Source organism: Meleagris gallopavo, chromosome 5 (genome assembly GCF_905368555.1).
Source record: "Meleagris gallopavo chromosome 5, MGAL_WU_HG_1.1, whole genome shotgun sequence".
Lineage (NCBI taxonomy): Eukaryota > Metazoa > Chordata > Aves > Galliformes > Phasianidae > Meleagris > Meleagris gallopavo.
This window is the reverse complement of record NC_139408.1, coordinates 52,524,569-52,539,172: the sequence shown is the minus strand read 5'-3', so window position 1 is coordinate 52,539,172 and position 14,604 is coordinate 52,524,569. Positions and strand designations below refer to the sequence as shown.

Sequence of the window (14,604 nt, the reverse complement as noted above, 5' to 3'; positions counted from 1 at the left end):
ATTTGTGCAGTGAAATCATCCTTGCAGAGCAAGATCTAAGTGATGAGGTTCAAGATTTATAGTAACTTGGTCAGCCAACTTAGAAGGCTGAAACTACAGCCAAGCCCCCACTCTTTATGTTAATATTTTTTGGACAGAAGGTCAAAACAGTCCATTCCAAAGTTGCAGTGAACGTAGAGCATTGAAAGCCAGCTGAAACACTGCAGCTATTTTGCTTTAGTAATGTCTCTGTGGCTCATGGAAAGTCACGTGCTCCCAAGCTCCTGTATGAATTGCCAGATTCAGTAGATGCTTATTTTTCTCTGCTGAATTCGATGACTTATTTCCTAAGTACGCTTCTTGTTCAGAGGTTATATTTTGTTTGCTTCCTTGCCATAGAATAGTATTGCTATGTCATCTGGCAAAAGGATGGTAGTATTTCAGACTGCACTTCTGTATGGGATGGGCCAGTCTAACCATCAGTCGCACAAAGCATGGAGTGTATCCAGTGACCTCCACTAAATATGGACTAAATGCCATATCACGTACGCTTACTTGATTGAGCCTTTACTTTCAGGATATGTGATAATTCTGAGGATTTATTTGAAATCTTCCCTTTTTACATTTGAATTCACACACCAAAAAAGAATCATGCTAAGTAAGTTTTTGCATGAAGAAGAGCAAGGCTAGGTGAAAGCCTGCCAGTATGTTTGTTTGTTTTTGTCACTGACTTGGTGAAGCATCTGTATGCTTGAGGGTAAAGCTGCTTTTAAACTGCTAAAGTTCTTTTCTTAAACTGAAGGGCAATGCTTAGTAACAGGTTATGTATTTCCATGGACAACACCGTTGTGTCATTGGCTGCTTAGTGAACACGTTCATCATCATGGCACAGGAAAGAGAGGCAGTTCTGTCGCATGAAAGCAATAGAGTACACATAACCAGGAAAAAAAATAAATTAATAAAAACCTCCACCTTTTTGTTTGTCCAGGGGGAGAATAGAGTTTTTTATACTGACTTCAGCCTTTATGGGTGCCTTGGGAAGCAAGGTGAGCATGAAGCTTCGTGGGAATGTTTGGAGCTAATTGGGAGTTGAAGAATATCCTGCCTTTCTTGTTGACCACAAAACACATCTTAAGATAGCGAAATAAAGCTTCCTCAGTCTTTACAAACACAGCTGTAATTGCCTATGCCATAAATTGCAAATCAGAGTATGAAGAGCAGCTCCTCCCATCACTTTACATCCTCCGAGTTGAGGGTGGAGAGCAGAGTGGTGGGGTGGAAAGTGGGGCTCTGCTGGGCTCCTTAAATTTGCTGTGCTTTAGAGTTGCTTTTTTTTTTTTTTTTCAGGTTTGCTGATTTTTTTTATTTTTTGTAAATGTTGAGTGATATGGGTCAGTGTCCAAACTGATCAGAACCAACAAATAACCTAGGGGCATCTAGCACTGCTCCTTTCCTTGGTAGAAAAGTTTGGTTTGCGCCTGTGCAGTACTTAATTATCTCACCTAACATGATTGTACAGAGCTGAAATTTGCACTAACATGTATTATTTGCTGAGGGTTTGTTATATCACAAGATAAATGATGCTGTAAAGTCTACTTACTGCTTTTAAGATCAGTTGTTAGGTGACAACTGAGAAGTTGTCCAAGTACTACAGGACAGCACTGAGTCCACTGAGGAGCATAAATGAACAGCTCTTCGTAGGTTTCTTTCACTATGCTTTGATTTCCAACACTTGTGCAGCTTTTGACGAGCACCAGGTTCTGCTCTGTACCTATGAATATTTCTTGCATTACTTTAATTGAAATTCTTAAAGCAAGTTGTTCAAGATTTCAGGTTTTTTTTTTTTTTTCCTTTACAATTAAAAGGTGTGTTGAAAACATTTGTGGTTTAAGATTTAAATAATGATTTTTGTCTTTTACCAGGTGAATGTCTATGTGCTGGGAAAAACTTTCCTTCTGTTGGCAAGAGAACTCTGCATAAATGCTCCGGCCATAGGTACTTCTTTCCACTTTGACTTTTGGGTATATTTTTTGTATGATTTCTTTAGAAGAATCTGTTATGGATGTGTCTGTAGTACTGATCTACTAACGCAGTAACTTAAAATGAAGCTGGAATCAATCCAACAACACTGATCTCCTTTATGTGGGACCTTAGAGGTGGTAGATGCTGTCCTCTTCTACAAGTTTGATGCTTTTTCTGCAAGTAGCTTAGGCTGTATTAAGAAAATAGACTGATACATGACAAATGTGTGCTTATCTGCAAGTTTGCATTGGCCTGTAAAACATCTTGTAAGCATTTGCTAAACGGACTATCAGTCCATCACTGTAGTTGCAATGTTCAGTGCTTGAAATACAAGTGACCTGAAGGAAAACAGGATGCAGCATTTTCAAAGTATGCAGCTTTTTCCCAGGTATTTGAATAGCTTTTTAATTAGTAAGTCAGTCTTCAAATCAAGCACACGGTGTTATGTGTCAAAAGGGTGAAAAGCTCTTGTCTATGTTGTAGCTTTTGAGCCAAGATGCCAATTCCTGCTATAAAAAAGTTTTTAGAGAGGTCTTGTGACTGTTGCCCACCTCTGTGCAGAATTCTTTCCCCTGTATCTTAACCCACCATCACTCCCACTCTCCTTAATCTGTACTGAGAGAATCAGATGCCTTTGTGCTCAAGAACACATGCACCCTCCTTCAGATGTACTTGGCTGGTCACATAACTGTGTTCCTGCTCTTTCAGTTTGCAGTAAGATAAGCAGCAGCTCCCATACTGAGCATCATCACAGTGGTATCCAGAAAGCAGTATATAGGCAGGACACAGCTATCTCCCATTGCTGCAGTGAGCAGGATTAGTCGGTAAATCAGTTAGCACAGCCTGATGTCCTGTACAGACATCTTGTTTCCAATAATTCAGTTCTCTTATTTCTACTCCTGTTTTTTTTTTGTTTTTTTTTTTCTGAGAGAAGAGGCAAAATTTTATTACAGTTTAGTTTCAAGGTAAAAAAAATAATGCAGCTCAGGTAAAAAACAAACAGAACTTGAAGGTAGAGGTACCTGTTATATGTGCTAAAAAATGGTAAATTGGATCATTCTATGACTACAATGTTTTTATGAAGAACAGTAAGAACTTCCCATTGATTCAACTGTAATGGTGGTCAGATGCTTGAGGAATACACCTGTCTTAGTCTCTGAGAAATCGGAAGCATGCTAGCTATAAAAATGACTGATAGCCCCAAAACTACACAGGGAGAAAAAAGGCCTGACAGCTTTTCCTTATGGTGGCTTCCCTCAGTAATTTTGAGTGACCATACAGTAAATCTGTCTGCTCCTAAAGCTGAGATGTGATGTACATTTAAGCAGTGGCTGTCAGTGTTAAAGCCTTGTGCAGTCACAAGCTGTATCTGTCTGCCCTGACACTGGCTGCTCAAGTCTGGTGCATTCTGACAGTGCAGGTGTTATTGCTGCTGTTTGCTGGGCAGGGTGGAGGTTAACACACATGATGCCAAAAGCAAAATGCAAACAGACACAAGATTTCATCAGTGCTGGTTATGCTCAGGTTTTTTTCTGTTCAGCTTAGGTGACCCACAGCTAACCTCTGAGCTTCCTTCCTCCTGTCCTTCTTGGTGAAGGACAGTGAGGGCTGCCTGATGGATGGGCTCTGCAGGTGGGGGAGCCTTTCTATGTGCGGTGCTGCTCACACCTTGCAGAGGACAGGCAGCCAGTGGTGTTACCACCCATTAACTACACTGTAGCTGAATTAACAGACAAGCCATAACATCAGTAAGGGGCAGTACACAGGATTTAGGGCAAGTAGAAATGTTTTATATTTCACCGATTCATAAACTGCTCTAGTTTAGAACATTCTGTTTGAGTCAGCTGCAGTCTGCAAGTTAGTTATCTATATACAAAATAAATGCACTGTATGTGCAAAATTTAACATTTTTCTGCTCACTGCAGTCTTAATTAAGTCAAATAGCTTATGAATAAATAAAATAAGATTAAATTCAAGAGCATTCCTTCACTTATTGGGTATAGCCTGATGTAGCAGATAGGTAAATAGCGTAACATTCCATACTGCTGTACAGTTCTGTAGTAAAACTGAAGAATCCCTTAATGTGCAGCGTTGCAGTACTGGAATACAATCAAGGTGAAATGCATCATGCATAGAAAATGAGCTCAGGGATTTGTCCTCCTTGTACCCCAGTCCCGTTGGTGCTGTCCGAGGAGCACTGGAACTGGAAGGTCACTTTCCCGCACTGCACTTCAGTCATTCCCTCCTGCCCGAAGTAACTGAGCTCATTGCCGTCCAGAATGGCACTTACATTGTAAAACGTGTCCTGCTCGACCTGCACCGGGTGCTCAAACCACACCGAGAAAGTATTACTGGAGCCGTCGGAGGTAAACTTTGTCAGATTCTGAGCAAGGACAACTCCTAAGCGCTTCAGTTCAATTTTGACGCTGTATTCAGCTTTGCCACAACTCGACCCATACAATCCCAGTCCCGCTATAAATATCCGTTTGTCTACAGCAAACTGAATGCTGTCGCACCGCCCCCGGTACCTCCACTGGTTACTGCGGTACGCGGACGACTGAAAGCGATGGCAGCGCTGCGGCACCAGTCCTTTCCTTTTTGTCAGCGGAAACTCGAGTTTGGGTTTGTTGGCAGCCGTGTACCACAGGAATATGTTGTGCGTCTCCTCCAGCGTGAGGATGTCAGACTGGGCCGCCCCGTTGGCGAACTCTTCCAAAGTCATCGTGGGGATCCGCACCAAGTACAGCGCTTTCCCCAACACGTTCCTCTTGTTGCGCGGTGTCACCGGCAGCCCCTGCCTCTTGCACTCTGCCTCTGCCCAGTTGAGAACGGCCTCGAACACCACCACCTCCTTGGTGTTGAGGGCCTCCCGCGTCACGATGATCTCCAGCGTCTGCAGGTCGATCTCACAGAACCCTTCCGACTTGAGCGCCATCTCGGCCTGAGCATCGATCACCTCCCAGCAGCGCTGCGTCAGCTCTGGCTCCTCGAAGAGCCGGCTCTGGGACAGCAGGACGCAGGCGTTCTTCGCCTCCAAGCTCGTCTCCAGAAAGTTGACGCACGCCTTCGCCAGGGCCGGCACGATGTACTTCTTGGCAGCGTAGAGCGTCGCCAGCACCGTGTCGGCTTCCAGGTCTATCTCATCGCTGTACATGTATCTAGGTGAGAAAAGAAGTTTCTTAAGGGAAAGCGTATAGGCACAGCCCGTGGAAAACTCATCTCTAGTCATCGTTGCTGGCTGTTAGTCAGACGTTCAGCATCTGACAGCTCATGAAGCATTAATACGTGCGCTTGCACGACGCCGAGCGGGAGCTGCATATTCTATAAGCCACTTTGATTCCATCCACGTAATTAGTAGACTCGGAGCGGCCACTTACTTTAATAGGATTAGAAAGGCTGCGGGTTCCACATCTGGGATATGGATTTCGGATTTGACCTCGGCGAGATCGCCATAAAACATAGCGTAGAAGACGGAGCTGCCCACTGCCAGCACGTACTGCAAAACAGAGAGAGCATCTCAGCACCGCGCTGCTCCCTGCGACCGCCCCACGCGCGCAGCGCTGCTGGGACAAGGAGAACCGAGACGCGGAACCCGTGTGCGCGCAGCGAGCCGCGCTCCGCACCAACCTTATGGGCAGGAACTTTCTTGGATGCCCCCGGCGGGCCCACGATGAAGTGGACGTCAGCCATGAGCTCGTTATTGAACATCAGCGCGTTCCTGCGGACGAGGGCAGGGAGAGGCCGGTTAGCGGCGGGAGGCCCGGACCCACGCACCCACCCGACCCGGGGGGGGCCCGGCCTCACCTCTCGCGCAGCGTGGGGTGGCACGACTGCCAGCTGGCGCTCTCCAAGTTGTTGTTGTTGAGGTTCTGGAGCTGGGGCGGCGGGGGCGGCTGCGCGCTCTGCTGCAGCTGCAGCGCGGGCTTCTTGCTGCCGGCGGCGGCGGCGTTGCTGTTGGCGATATTGGTGTTGGCAGGGTAAAGTTCTGCGGCCATCTTCTTCTTCAGGGCCAGGGGTACTGCCTCAGAGCATCCTGGCGCCTTGCCGTTTGACCTGACGCTCTTTTTGGACTTCTTTAAGGTCTCTGGAAGCAGAAGAAAAAAAGTCAAACACTTCATGATCCTGCCATTGAGGCACCCATGGGGCAGTGGCATCGGCGAGAGGGACCGCCGGCTCCCGAACCAGGTCCCGCGTTGTGGATGGGCGCTCCCAGGCCGCCGTCACGGAGCGCTCCGGTGCTCACCTCGCAGCGGGCAGTGCGGGCGGGCGGCTCCGGCCCCCGAGGAGGAGGAAGAGAAGAAAAACCAGCCAAAAAAAAAAAAAAAAAAAGCCAAAAAAAAAAAAAAAAAAAAAAACAGCACACCACCAAAATCCCCACAGATCCAGCAGGGCACGGCGTCAATCCGCAGATCCTCCAGGTGTTACCGCCCGCCGCCGGCTCCCCGCTGCCAGCGGCGCTCCGCTCCGTCCTTTCCCTCCCGGTGCTGGAGGCGGCGGCGGCGGGGGCACATCCGGGCCGGGGCGGCGGCGGCTCTCCGCAGTCCGCTGCCGGGCGCAGCAACTTTCCTCCTCCTCCTCCTCTCCCCGCGGCGGCCGCCGCCTCCTCCTCCTCCTCCGCCGCCGCCGCACGGCGCTGCTCCTCCGCGCTGCTCCCGCCCGCCCCGGGGGCGTTGCTGGCGGCGGGGCGCCCTGGCTGCTCGGCGGCGGAGGCAGCGCTGCCCCGGGCGCTCCCCTCGCGGCTGTGCTCGGCGCGGCTCTGCCGGGCCCTGCCTCCTTCTCCCGCCCTAAGAGGAGCGCCACGCCGCGCGTCACGGCCCCCGCGCCAATGGGGAGCGCCGGGGCGCGGCGGGGAGAGCCGCCCCCCCGCTCGGCGACGTGCGCCGGGCAGCGCCGCCCGCTCCTCCCCGCCGCGCCCGCTCGGGGGCGCCGTGCCGAGCGCTGCCGGAATGGCGGCCCGGGGCGGGCGGCCCTTGGAGCTGCCCGGGCGGCCCGGACGGGGGCGCCACCGCGCCGCGCACTGCGGTGGGGGGGAGGCCAGGCCGGCGGCGGGGGCATGGCCGGGGCTGAACTGCGGGAAGAAAGGGAAGCGCGGGGCTGCTGCGCTGCGATCTGCTGCAGGGCTTTCTCTCCTGGTTCATTTCTCTCTCTTTTTCTTTTTTCTTTTATAGTTTATCTCCTATTTATCTTTCTCCACCGTTTTATTTTCCTCTATTTACTTTTTCACCACCCCTTTTATTTTTCCTTTCACTTTTTTCTTTCTCCTTCTCCTTCCATTTCTCCTTCTATTTTCCTTCCCTTTTGCTTCTCCCTTTCCATTCCCCTACTTTCTCCCTTCTGTTCTTTTGCTCCCTTCTGTTCTTTTCTCCCTTCTGCTTTCCCATTTCTTTTCTTCTCCTTTTACTTTTCTTCCCCTACCTTTTATCTGCTCCCCTTTTATCTCACCCCACTTTTCATCCTCCCCTTTTATTTTTTCCTCTTCTTATTGTCCCTTTTTTATCTCCCACCCCTTTTAGCTTTCCTCCCTCTTTAATCTCTTCTTTTATTTTCCCCCTCTGTTGCCTTGCAGCCCCTCGCAGACCCCCACCCTTCACCCCACAGCTCCATGCTGTGCCCTCAGCCCAGGATCCCTCTCTAGGCAGGGGCTGTGCTGCTGTTCGCAGGACCTGCATGGAAGGACTGCCATTGGTTTCAGCAGCATTTTACGAGTGTTTGTTCATTATTATTGTTTTAATCCGTGTGGCAGACAGTCATGTTAACTTTGGCCCCAGTTTAATTTATATATTGGTGGCATTACTTTTTGGCCTTTTATGGCCTCTTTTGCTATTGGCTTTTCACTCAAAACCATCCACACATTCGTATTCTGGCTGTTTAGTAGCTTTCAGAATTTAAATTAACTCCGTGTTACGTTTTATGAAATGACCTGTGGGCACAAGTGCTGGCAGAAAACTTGGAGAAGGTTCTGTGCAGAGGCACGCAAACACCCCTCAGCTCCTCTGTCTCACTCTGGAGCTGGGTCTCTGCCCTTTGTGGTAGCCCTGACCCCATACAAGGCAGCTCTGACCCCATATTGGGAGGCACAGACCCCACGTAAGGCAGTCAGACCCCATACAGGGCAGCCTAGCCCATACAGGGCAGCTAGGAATGGGCCAGGCGCTGCCCCCTGGCATTGCTCACAGTGCTGCAACATCAGTAGCAAAGTTGCATGTCCACTGAGTTTGAATAGTGCTTCTGGAAGCGTTTTGCATTTTGGAATTGGTCGGTTTTGTTTACTAGCATGAAAAATCCATACTTTAGCTAAAGCTGTGATTGTGCCAATACTCATTTTTACATGAAAGCACTTGGAAGCGGGTTTCCTTATGCTGTTCTCCCAGACAATTCGCTTGCAGTGGGCACTTTAACGTGGGCAGGGATCTGCTGCCACATGGCACAGCCATCCTAAAGAATCACAGGGATCCTCAGTCATTCCCAACCTTTGGTTTTTATGGCCATGGTCAGGAGGTTTCTGCTTTTAAGGTTAAAATCTTAAGTTTTGGCTTAAAATCTTAAGGTTTGAGGGAGATGTGTTTGGAAGTCGTTGCTCAATCCACGCGATGCTTTCATGTAAATGCCTTTGTGTAGCCACGTACTGCTGGTGTGGGTAATTAGGGATAGCAACAGGGCATCGTTGTCAGAGCTTGGTGCTATGTGGAAGCGCTCTGATTAGTTGTAAATCTGTGCAGCTGCTGCAGTGCTTTGAGCTGAATTTTCATCTTTATCAGTGTAAGTGCCCACATAGGAGATCAGCTAAGGAAATTGAGTCGGGGCTAATAGTTAACAATTTACCTTACATCATGGATTTTCGGTCAAGTGATAAAAGGCAGGCAGGAAATGAGTGGCTGATACCTCAAATCAGAGTAAACATGTGTTACGTGTGGCTTTTACAAGATTGTTTGATAAATTATAAATTGGGTTAGGCAAAGCACAATCCACGCTGACAGATTTCGGTGGGTCTGAACCTGATAACACCAACACTTGAAATGAGTTTATACATCAAGAGACACATCCTGGGCTGATGTAAATCGTCGTAAGCTGCTGACATTAATTGGGTTCCAGCAATTTGTACCTGGATACAGCTTTGGACCCTGGAAAGCTCTAAGGACAACATGCTTTAAAAGCCTCTTATCTGTAAGCGAGGAAGGGTTTTGTTTTAGCTATGCCTGTAGTGAAAAGGTGATCCTAAAGTTTCATCTGTGCTGCTCTCTGCTTGTTCCCTGAGATGTGAAGCAAGCCGACCATAACGGCCTCTCAGTTTTGTGTGTCATAAATCAAGGTTTGGGATTAGGAGTAATTGTGTTACTTTCTTTTGCAGATCCGTGTTTATATATTCCTCGTTTTGCCCATATGCTGGAATTTGGGGATAAGAACCACGAAGTGTCCATGACGGCTCTCAGGCTACTGCAGAGAATGAAGCGAGACTGGATGCACACTGGCCGCCGGCCGTCCGGGCTCTGCGGGGCAGGTGTGTGAGATGTGGGGTGTGAGATGTGTCAGATGTGTGAGATGTGGGGTGTGAGATGTGTGAGATACAGGGTGCTGGGTATGTGAGATGTGAGGTGTGTTGCTGCACCTGAAGTAGGTTGTGCAAGAAGTTCTGGGAACTGAGAATACCTGTGGACTTTCCCATTTCCTAGGAACTCAAATTTCAGTTCTGCTCCTACATTCCTTGCTCAGATCTTTTACGTCTTGCATCTGGGGTTTTAACCTTTCTCACTCCCATTCTGCAAGCCGTAGCTTTTTGTCAGCTAAAACTGCACTATTAGTGCAAGCACTTGGATGTGTCTCTTTACACTGATTCTTATGCAAGAAATGCCCTCTCTGACATAATATGTGATATTATTTTTTTCTCAGTCTTTTTCCAAGAGTCATTGCAGGTATGATGCTTACAAAAACCTACAGGACTAGGCTAAAAAATAGTTGATATCAGCTAGTGAGCTCAGACTAATGGGAAGTGCGTATAGTCAGCGTATACAGTTCATTGTAGTTGAAAGGTTATATGTGCATGCTTGAATAGTGCATAATCATAGGGAACCCAAAACTATGCAATCTTCTTACAGGCTGAGAGAGCTGGGGGCATTCAGCCTGGAGAAGAGAAGGCTCTGGGGACTCTCTCATGAGAGTGGCCTTTCAATATCTAGAGGGGGACTGTAAGAAAGAAGGGACAGACTCTTTAGTAGGGTCTGTTTTGGCAGGACAAGGGGAAATGGTTTCTAAGCATTCTATAAGTTGAAGCAAGTGGTGCTGAGTTCCTACATCCTTCCACACAATAAACAGTGCATGGAGTTCATGGCTTCTTTTGGTTCCTTGGCCTACATGTCTGTGCCACACATTGTCTGGAGCTGTATGAAGGAGCAGTCATTTGATGTTCCTGTTAGGAACTGGAGCCATTCCGCATGTGCCTGAAGTGGAGCTCTGGTTTTGTTTCCTCTGGAGGAAAGCACTTCTGCATGCTTAAACCTGTTTTGCCCGCTGAACCATGGTCTGATGAGTGAATGAGGTTGATGCCTCAAAACTGTCCTGCTGCTCTGAATCAAAACACTAATGCAAATGCAACCTATTGCACTTATCTGGCTGCGTAGAGGGTCTTGCACACCAGCACTTGTGCACCAGCAGGCTGGTGGTAATGGTCACAGCACTGAGGAGAACAGCTTAAGCAGGTTCTGTGTTTTGCTTCCAGGGATTTAACTGGAGAGCTTTTTATTCAACTAGTAAGTTCTGCTAAAAAGACGATCACTTTGACAATGTGTGATCAGTCTGATGCTCTTGTGCCGTATTGAAATAGCTGTGGTTTCCACGGTGAGCCTAAGCGTAAAATTGTTAGGGTGCAGTTTGCAATCAGCTTAGTTTTATTGGGTAGGAACAAGGTCTGTAAAGTTGAGTCAATCACGTATTCAAGGATGCAGCTGAGCGTAAGCATTTAGTGCTCTTTATCTGAAGGCGGGGGCAAAGAGAGGCTATCGTTATCTGCCTGTTTTCTGCTTTTCTTCAGCAAATTTTCCTCTTTCTGACATTGACTGTCCCTGCTTATTCTCCAGCTCTGTTAGTGGCAGCGAGAATGCATGATTTCCGCCGCACTGTTAAAGAGGTCATCAGGGTGGTCAAGGTTTGTGAGTCTACGCTAAGGAAAAGGTCGGTGCCATTTTATTACTTTTATCTTTCGTTTACAGAACTGAAAAGTGGTGTCGTCTAAAATGGATACGTATCAGAGAAAACCTGGTTATTTTCCTTTTCACAGGTGCCAGGAATAAAATAAGTACAATGCGCTTAGCTGGTCATATTGAAGTGCTAACCCTGCCTCTTATGTAAGGCCTCAAATGCTTAGCAGAGGCGGTAGGAAGCACTGTGCCTGTTTAACAGGTGAGGAGCTTAAGTCAAACAGTATTTGGTCATCAGTGTTAACAGAGGAAATGATTGATTCTCAAAGCTGAGGATGTCCCGTAGACTTTTCTTACCTTTGTCTAGAATACTGCGCTGAAAAGTCTTGTCCTTTTGTTGTTCAGAACTTTACAAACTATTTTGATAAAATGTTCATTTTCAATATTGTTGCACTGCTAATAAATGGAAGACAGCACAACGGCTTTAATGATAACTTCACCGAAGGGATTTGATGTGGTGTTATCAGCAGAAAGTAAGAATTTTGCCTGTACCTTTGAATTATTTTTTGTTGAACTGATCTAGTAATGCTTCCACGTATTGATGAAGTCAGCATTAGTAGCAGTCACCCAACTTCTCCCAGGTTTGAAAATCTGTAACCTTTTCTTTTTAGGTATGTGAAAACTGACCTAACTGTGAAGTGCCATACTTTTTGTTGCCCCCAGTACCAAATTTTTCCACCAGCGGAATATTTTGAAGTTGGCTGAACCAAAGTTTGTCTTTAGAAAGTTCCCCTGGTGTTTTACTTTCTCACCACGTCGAGACTGGCCTAGGCACATCTAGCTGAATCTAATTTTTCTTAATAGCGTTCACTTCTTAATCATGAAAAATATATTTGCTCTAGATCTTCATTTGTGGAGCTGGAGTGATAATATTTCCCTGCCTTGCCTGGGTGCTGCAGGGATACATTTAAACTGTTTAAATGGCTGCAGGCACAATAACAGGATGAATGAGTAAAAATTCCACTTTTTTTCCTCTGGTCAACAGGTCGTGTGTTCTAATGTGCATTTTTAGAATTGATGATTTATGCACCCACAGTCAATTCCAAGACACCTTGGTTACGTGGTTGAATAGTTCATCCGTACTGAGAAAATAAGCATAATAAACTGGAGTTGGAAAGAAAATTAATTTGAGCAATTGTTTCAAGCAGAGAGATCTTGCTTCAAAATTCATGCTTTGAAATGTTTACTCAAGTCACACACATCAACTGAAATGACAGCGTTATTTACTTTGACAGGGTAAACGTGACAGCTGAATTATTTTCAAGCAGCTATAATTACAACTATATTTATCATGAATCTATAAATTTGATTGATGTTTTTCAAATAAGAGCACGTTATATAGTACTTAATGAAGGCAAATAAAAAATACCATTGAATAACTGTTTCTGCACCCCATTTTTTTCCTCCTCTTTCAAGAATTCCTCTTAAGATGCCATCAAGGAGAAGTTGTCTGAATTAATAAGCAGTTGCTTCATGTTCTTAAGAAATTCTTTGCTTCTCAGTCTGATGTAGATTTATTTCCTTTTAATTGTTGCTGTAGCGATTCTCGTCTGCAAAGAGCTGCTGCTGCTCTGTGCGTTGTGAAGCTGCTGAGTGTGGTTGGGTGCTGTGTCATGGAGCGGTCATGGGCGGCCTCGGGTGCTGTGCTTCCTGCTGGTGGCTTTCCTTGGAAAGCCCTTGAAGGAAACCAAGAGGGAGTCCAGATTATGCTGATAATTCCAGCCTCCAGGTTCTCCCTGTGTTATGGTTGGATTTTCACGTCCCTCCCTTCCACGTGTGGGGTAGACAGAGCTGTACAGATCAGTGGCCAAGGAGGTAGGAAAGACGGGTTTTAAGAAGGCTGTGCACCAGGGAGTGGTGGGGGAGGCTCACCAAAATGTGCTGTACCTTCAGGTCTTAAAAATGAATGAACTGGTCATAAACGGAATCTGGTTTGAAAGGAGGAAGCGACAAAGCATGGAAGTAGCCTTTAGACCCTGTCATCCATCTTCAAATCAGGACGACTTAATCTAACTGTTTGGCTGCAGAACGGGGTGACTTTATTTCTAGCACATGTGGCTTTGGTAAGGGCTTGGTGAGAAAACTTTGTAGTTACTTCACAGAGCCTTTTTGCTTTAGGTTTGGAAGCACACAATTAGAATGTAAAGCTTGTTGCTGTTGTTGAAAGGGAAGACATTAAATATTAATAAACGTACTGATAATTCTATCTGTCTCGCTTCCAGTCTAATTGAAATGATATTAACTTACAGATCATTTTATATATTCAGAGTACTGTACAAATATTAACTAATTAGTCAAATTGTTTTTTTTTTTGTGTGTGTGTGTAATCTTCTGTGGAGATAACAGAAATTAACTTTTCCTAAACTAGTGCTCTTATTTAATTCTCCCAACTGTGCCTGTTTAATGCACCTGTCCACTTCTGCTTCTTTAACATTTACATACGCTGCCCCCTTGTCTTTATTCACCTACTGCATACTTTTTCTGCACACTAAATTATGTTCTTCGTGCAGTAGGAATAATTTTTATGACATTTTCCCACTGTACATTATCTAATACGGTGCGGCCCTTATGCGTGTTTGAAGATCTTAGGCATTACTTCAATAGAAATTTAAAAAATCAGCTTATCTTTGTTAACGCTTGCATTTTACTTCTTTGGTTCTTTATCTTTAAATAAGCTGCTTTTTGCAGTAAAAAAATTTCTTCTCAGTTCCACGAAGTACTATCTGTTAAAAAACCTATTTGTGATGAACTTCAGACGGAGTAGCATATCAGCAGAAGTGAAGCTTGATTGGGAAGGAGTCGAAATGAAAGGCCAGAACAGCACCAGAGCTCATTTGTGAGGCAAATGTTTCTTCACACGACAAAACAGTAGAGGAAGACAAAACCTCATGATAAAGGAACACTGTTTACCACTCAGGGTGGAGATGCTGCAGGGGCTTTCTTAAGCAGGGTCCTTCGGTTGTGTTCTGTGGCTCCAGCTCCAGCTCTTTCAATGGTGGCTTTGGAAATTTTCTGGAAAAATGAATGACTCATGCTCAGAGATAAGTGTGCTGCCCGTAGCTTTTCTTGTTCTCACTGCAGCAATATCTAGTTCACATAAGCTTGGTGTCCAAACTCCTGCTGCAGTCTCAAGATGGGCAGACTTCTGCAAGCAGAAGCAAAGAGAGGAGTGGTTTGGTACGTGAGTTCAGAGCTAGGATGGGGAGAGAAGGTGATGGGGATGCTGCACAGGTGGCTGCAGGGCTGGATTTTCCAGAGTACCAAAGCTGTATCACAGCCAGAGCTGAAGGGAAGGCTGTCTGGAAGTTGGTGTTCTGTTCTGATACACTTACAGTTGAACTAAAACCCTGTGCCAGACTGAGAGAGCAAATGGAGAAATATTTTATGTCTCAAGTTAAATAATGGAGAAATG

General features: G+C 46.1%; 3 protein-coding genes across 6 annotated transcripts in view; 2 read left to right on the top strand and 1 right to left on the bottom strand.

Moving 5' to 3' along the window:
• The window catches only part of BRF1 (BRF1 general transcription factor IIIB subunit), a 162,905-nt gene that overhangs the window by 71,810 nt on the left and 76,491 nt on the right, over positions 1-14,604 (top strand). For all 3 annotated transcript variants that reach the window (XM_010712005.3, XM_085225776.1, XM_085225775.1), the window contains exons 5-7: positions 1,902-1,974; positions 9,350-9,499; positions 11,073-11,166. In XM_010712005.3, the coding sequence (XP_010710307.2) occupies positions 1,902-1,974; positions 9,350-9,499; positions 11,073-11,166 (317 nt within the window). The remainder of the gene's footprint in view (positions 1-1,901; positions 1,975-9,349; positions 9,500-11,072; positions 11,167-14,604) is intronic.
• The window catches only part of MTHFD1 (methylenetetrahydrofolate dehydrogenase, cyclohydrolase and formyltetrahydrofolate synthetase 1), a 247,698-nt gene that overhangs the window by 205,948 nt on the left and 27,146 nt on the right, over positions 1-14,604 (top strand). The window lies entirely within an intron of this gene.
• On the bottom strand, positions 3,770-6,372 carry BTBD6 (BTB domain containing 6). Of its 2 annotated transcripts, XM_085225777.1 has the most exons (5): positions 6,245-6,372; positions 5,806-6,085; positions 5,629-5,719; positions 5,379-5,497; positions 3,770-5,159 (listed from the first exon to the last, which is right to left on the bottom strand). In XM_085225777.1, exons 2-5 carry the CDS (start codon positions 5,994-5,996, stop codon positions 4,127-4,129), a joined length of 1,434 nt encoding a protein of 477 aa, XP_085081903.1. In that variant the 5' UTR covers positions 5,997-6,085; positions 6,245-6,372; the 3' UTR covers positions 3,770-4,126. The 2 variants fall into 2 exon arrangements, with proteins under 2 accessions (XP_085081903.1, XP_010710305.2); XM_010712003.4 differs by lacking the exon at positions 6,245-6,372 and having other exon boundaries at positions 5,806-6,155.

Bases quoted from the DNA above. Each gene is read 5' to 3' on its own strand.
- BTBD6 (XM_010712003.4), bottom strand. From the start codon at position 6,155: ATGCCACTGCCCCATGGGTGCCTCAATGGCAGGATCATGAAGTGTTTG. The intron at 5,720-5,805 runs GTGAGGCCGGGC...CCTCGTCCGCAG, and splicing joins CACCCCACGCTGCGCGAGAG to GAACGCGCTGATGTTCAATA. The intron at 5,498-5,628 runs GTTGGTGCGGAG...TCTGTTTTGCAG, and splicing joins AGAAAGTTCCTGCCCATAAG to TACGTGCTGGCAGTGGGCAG.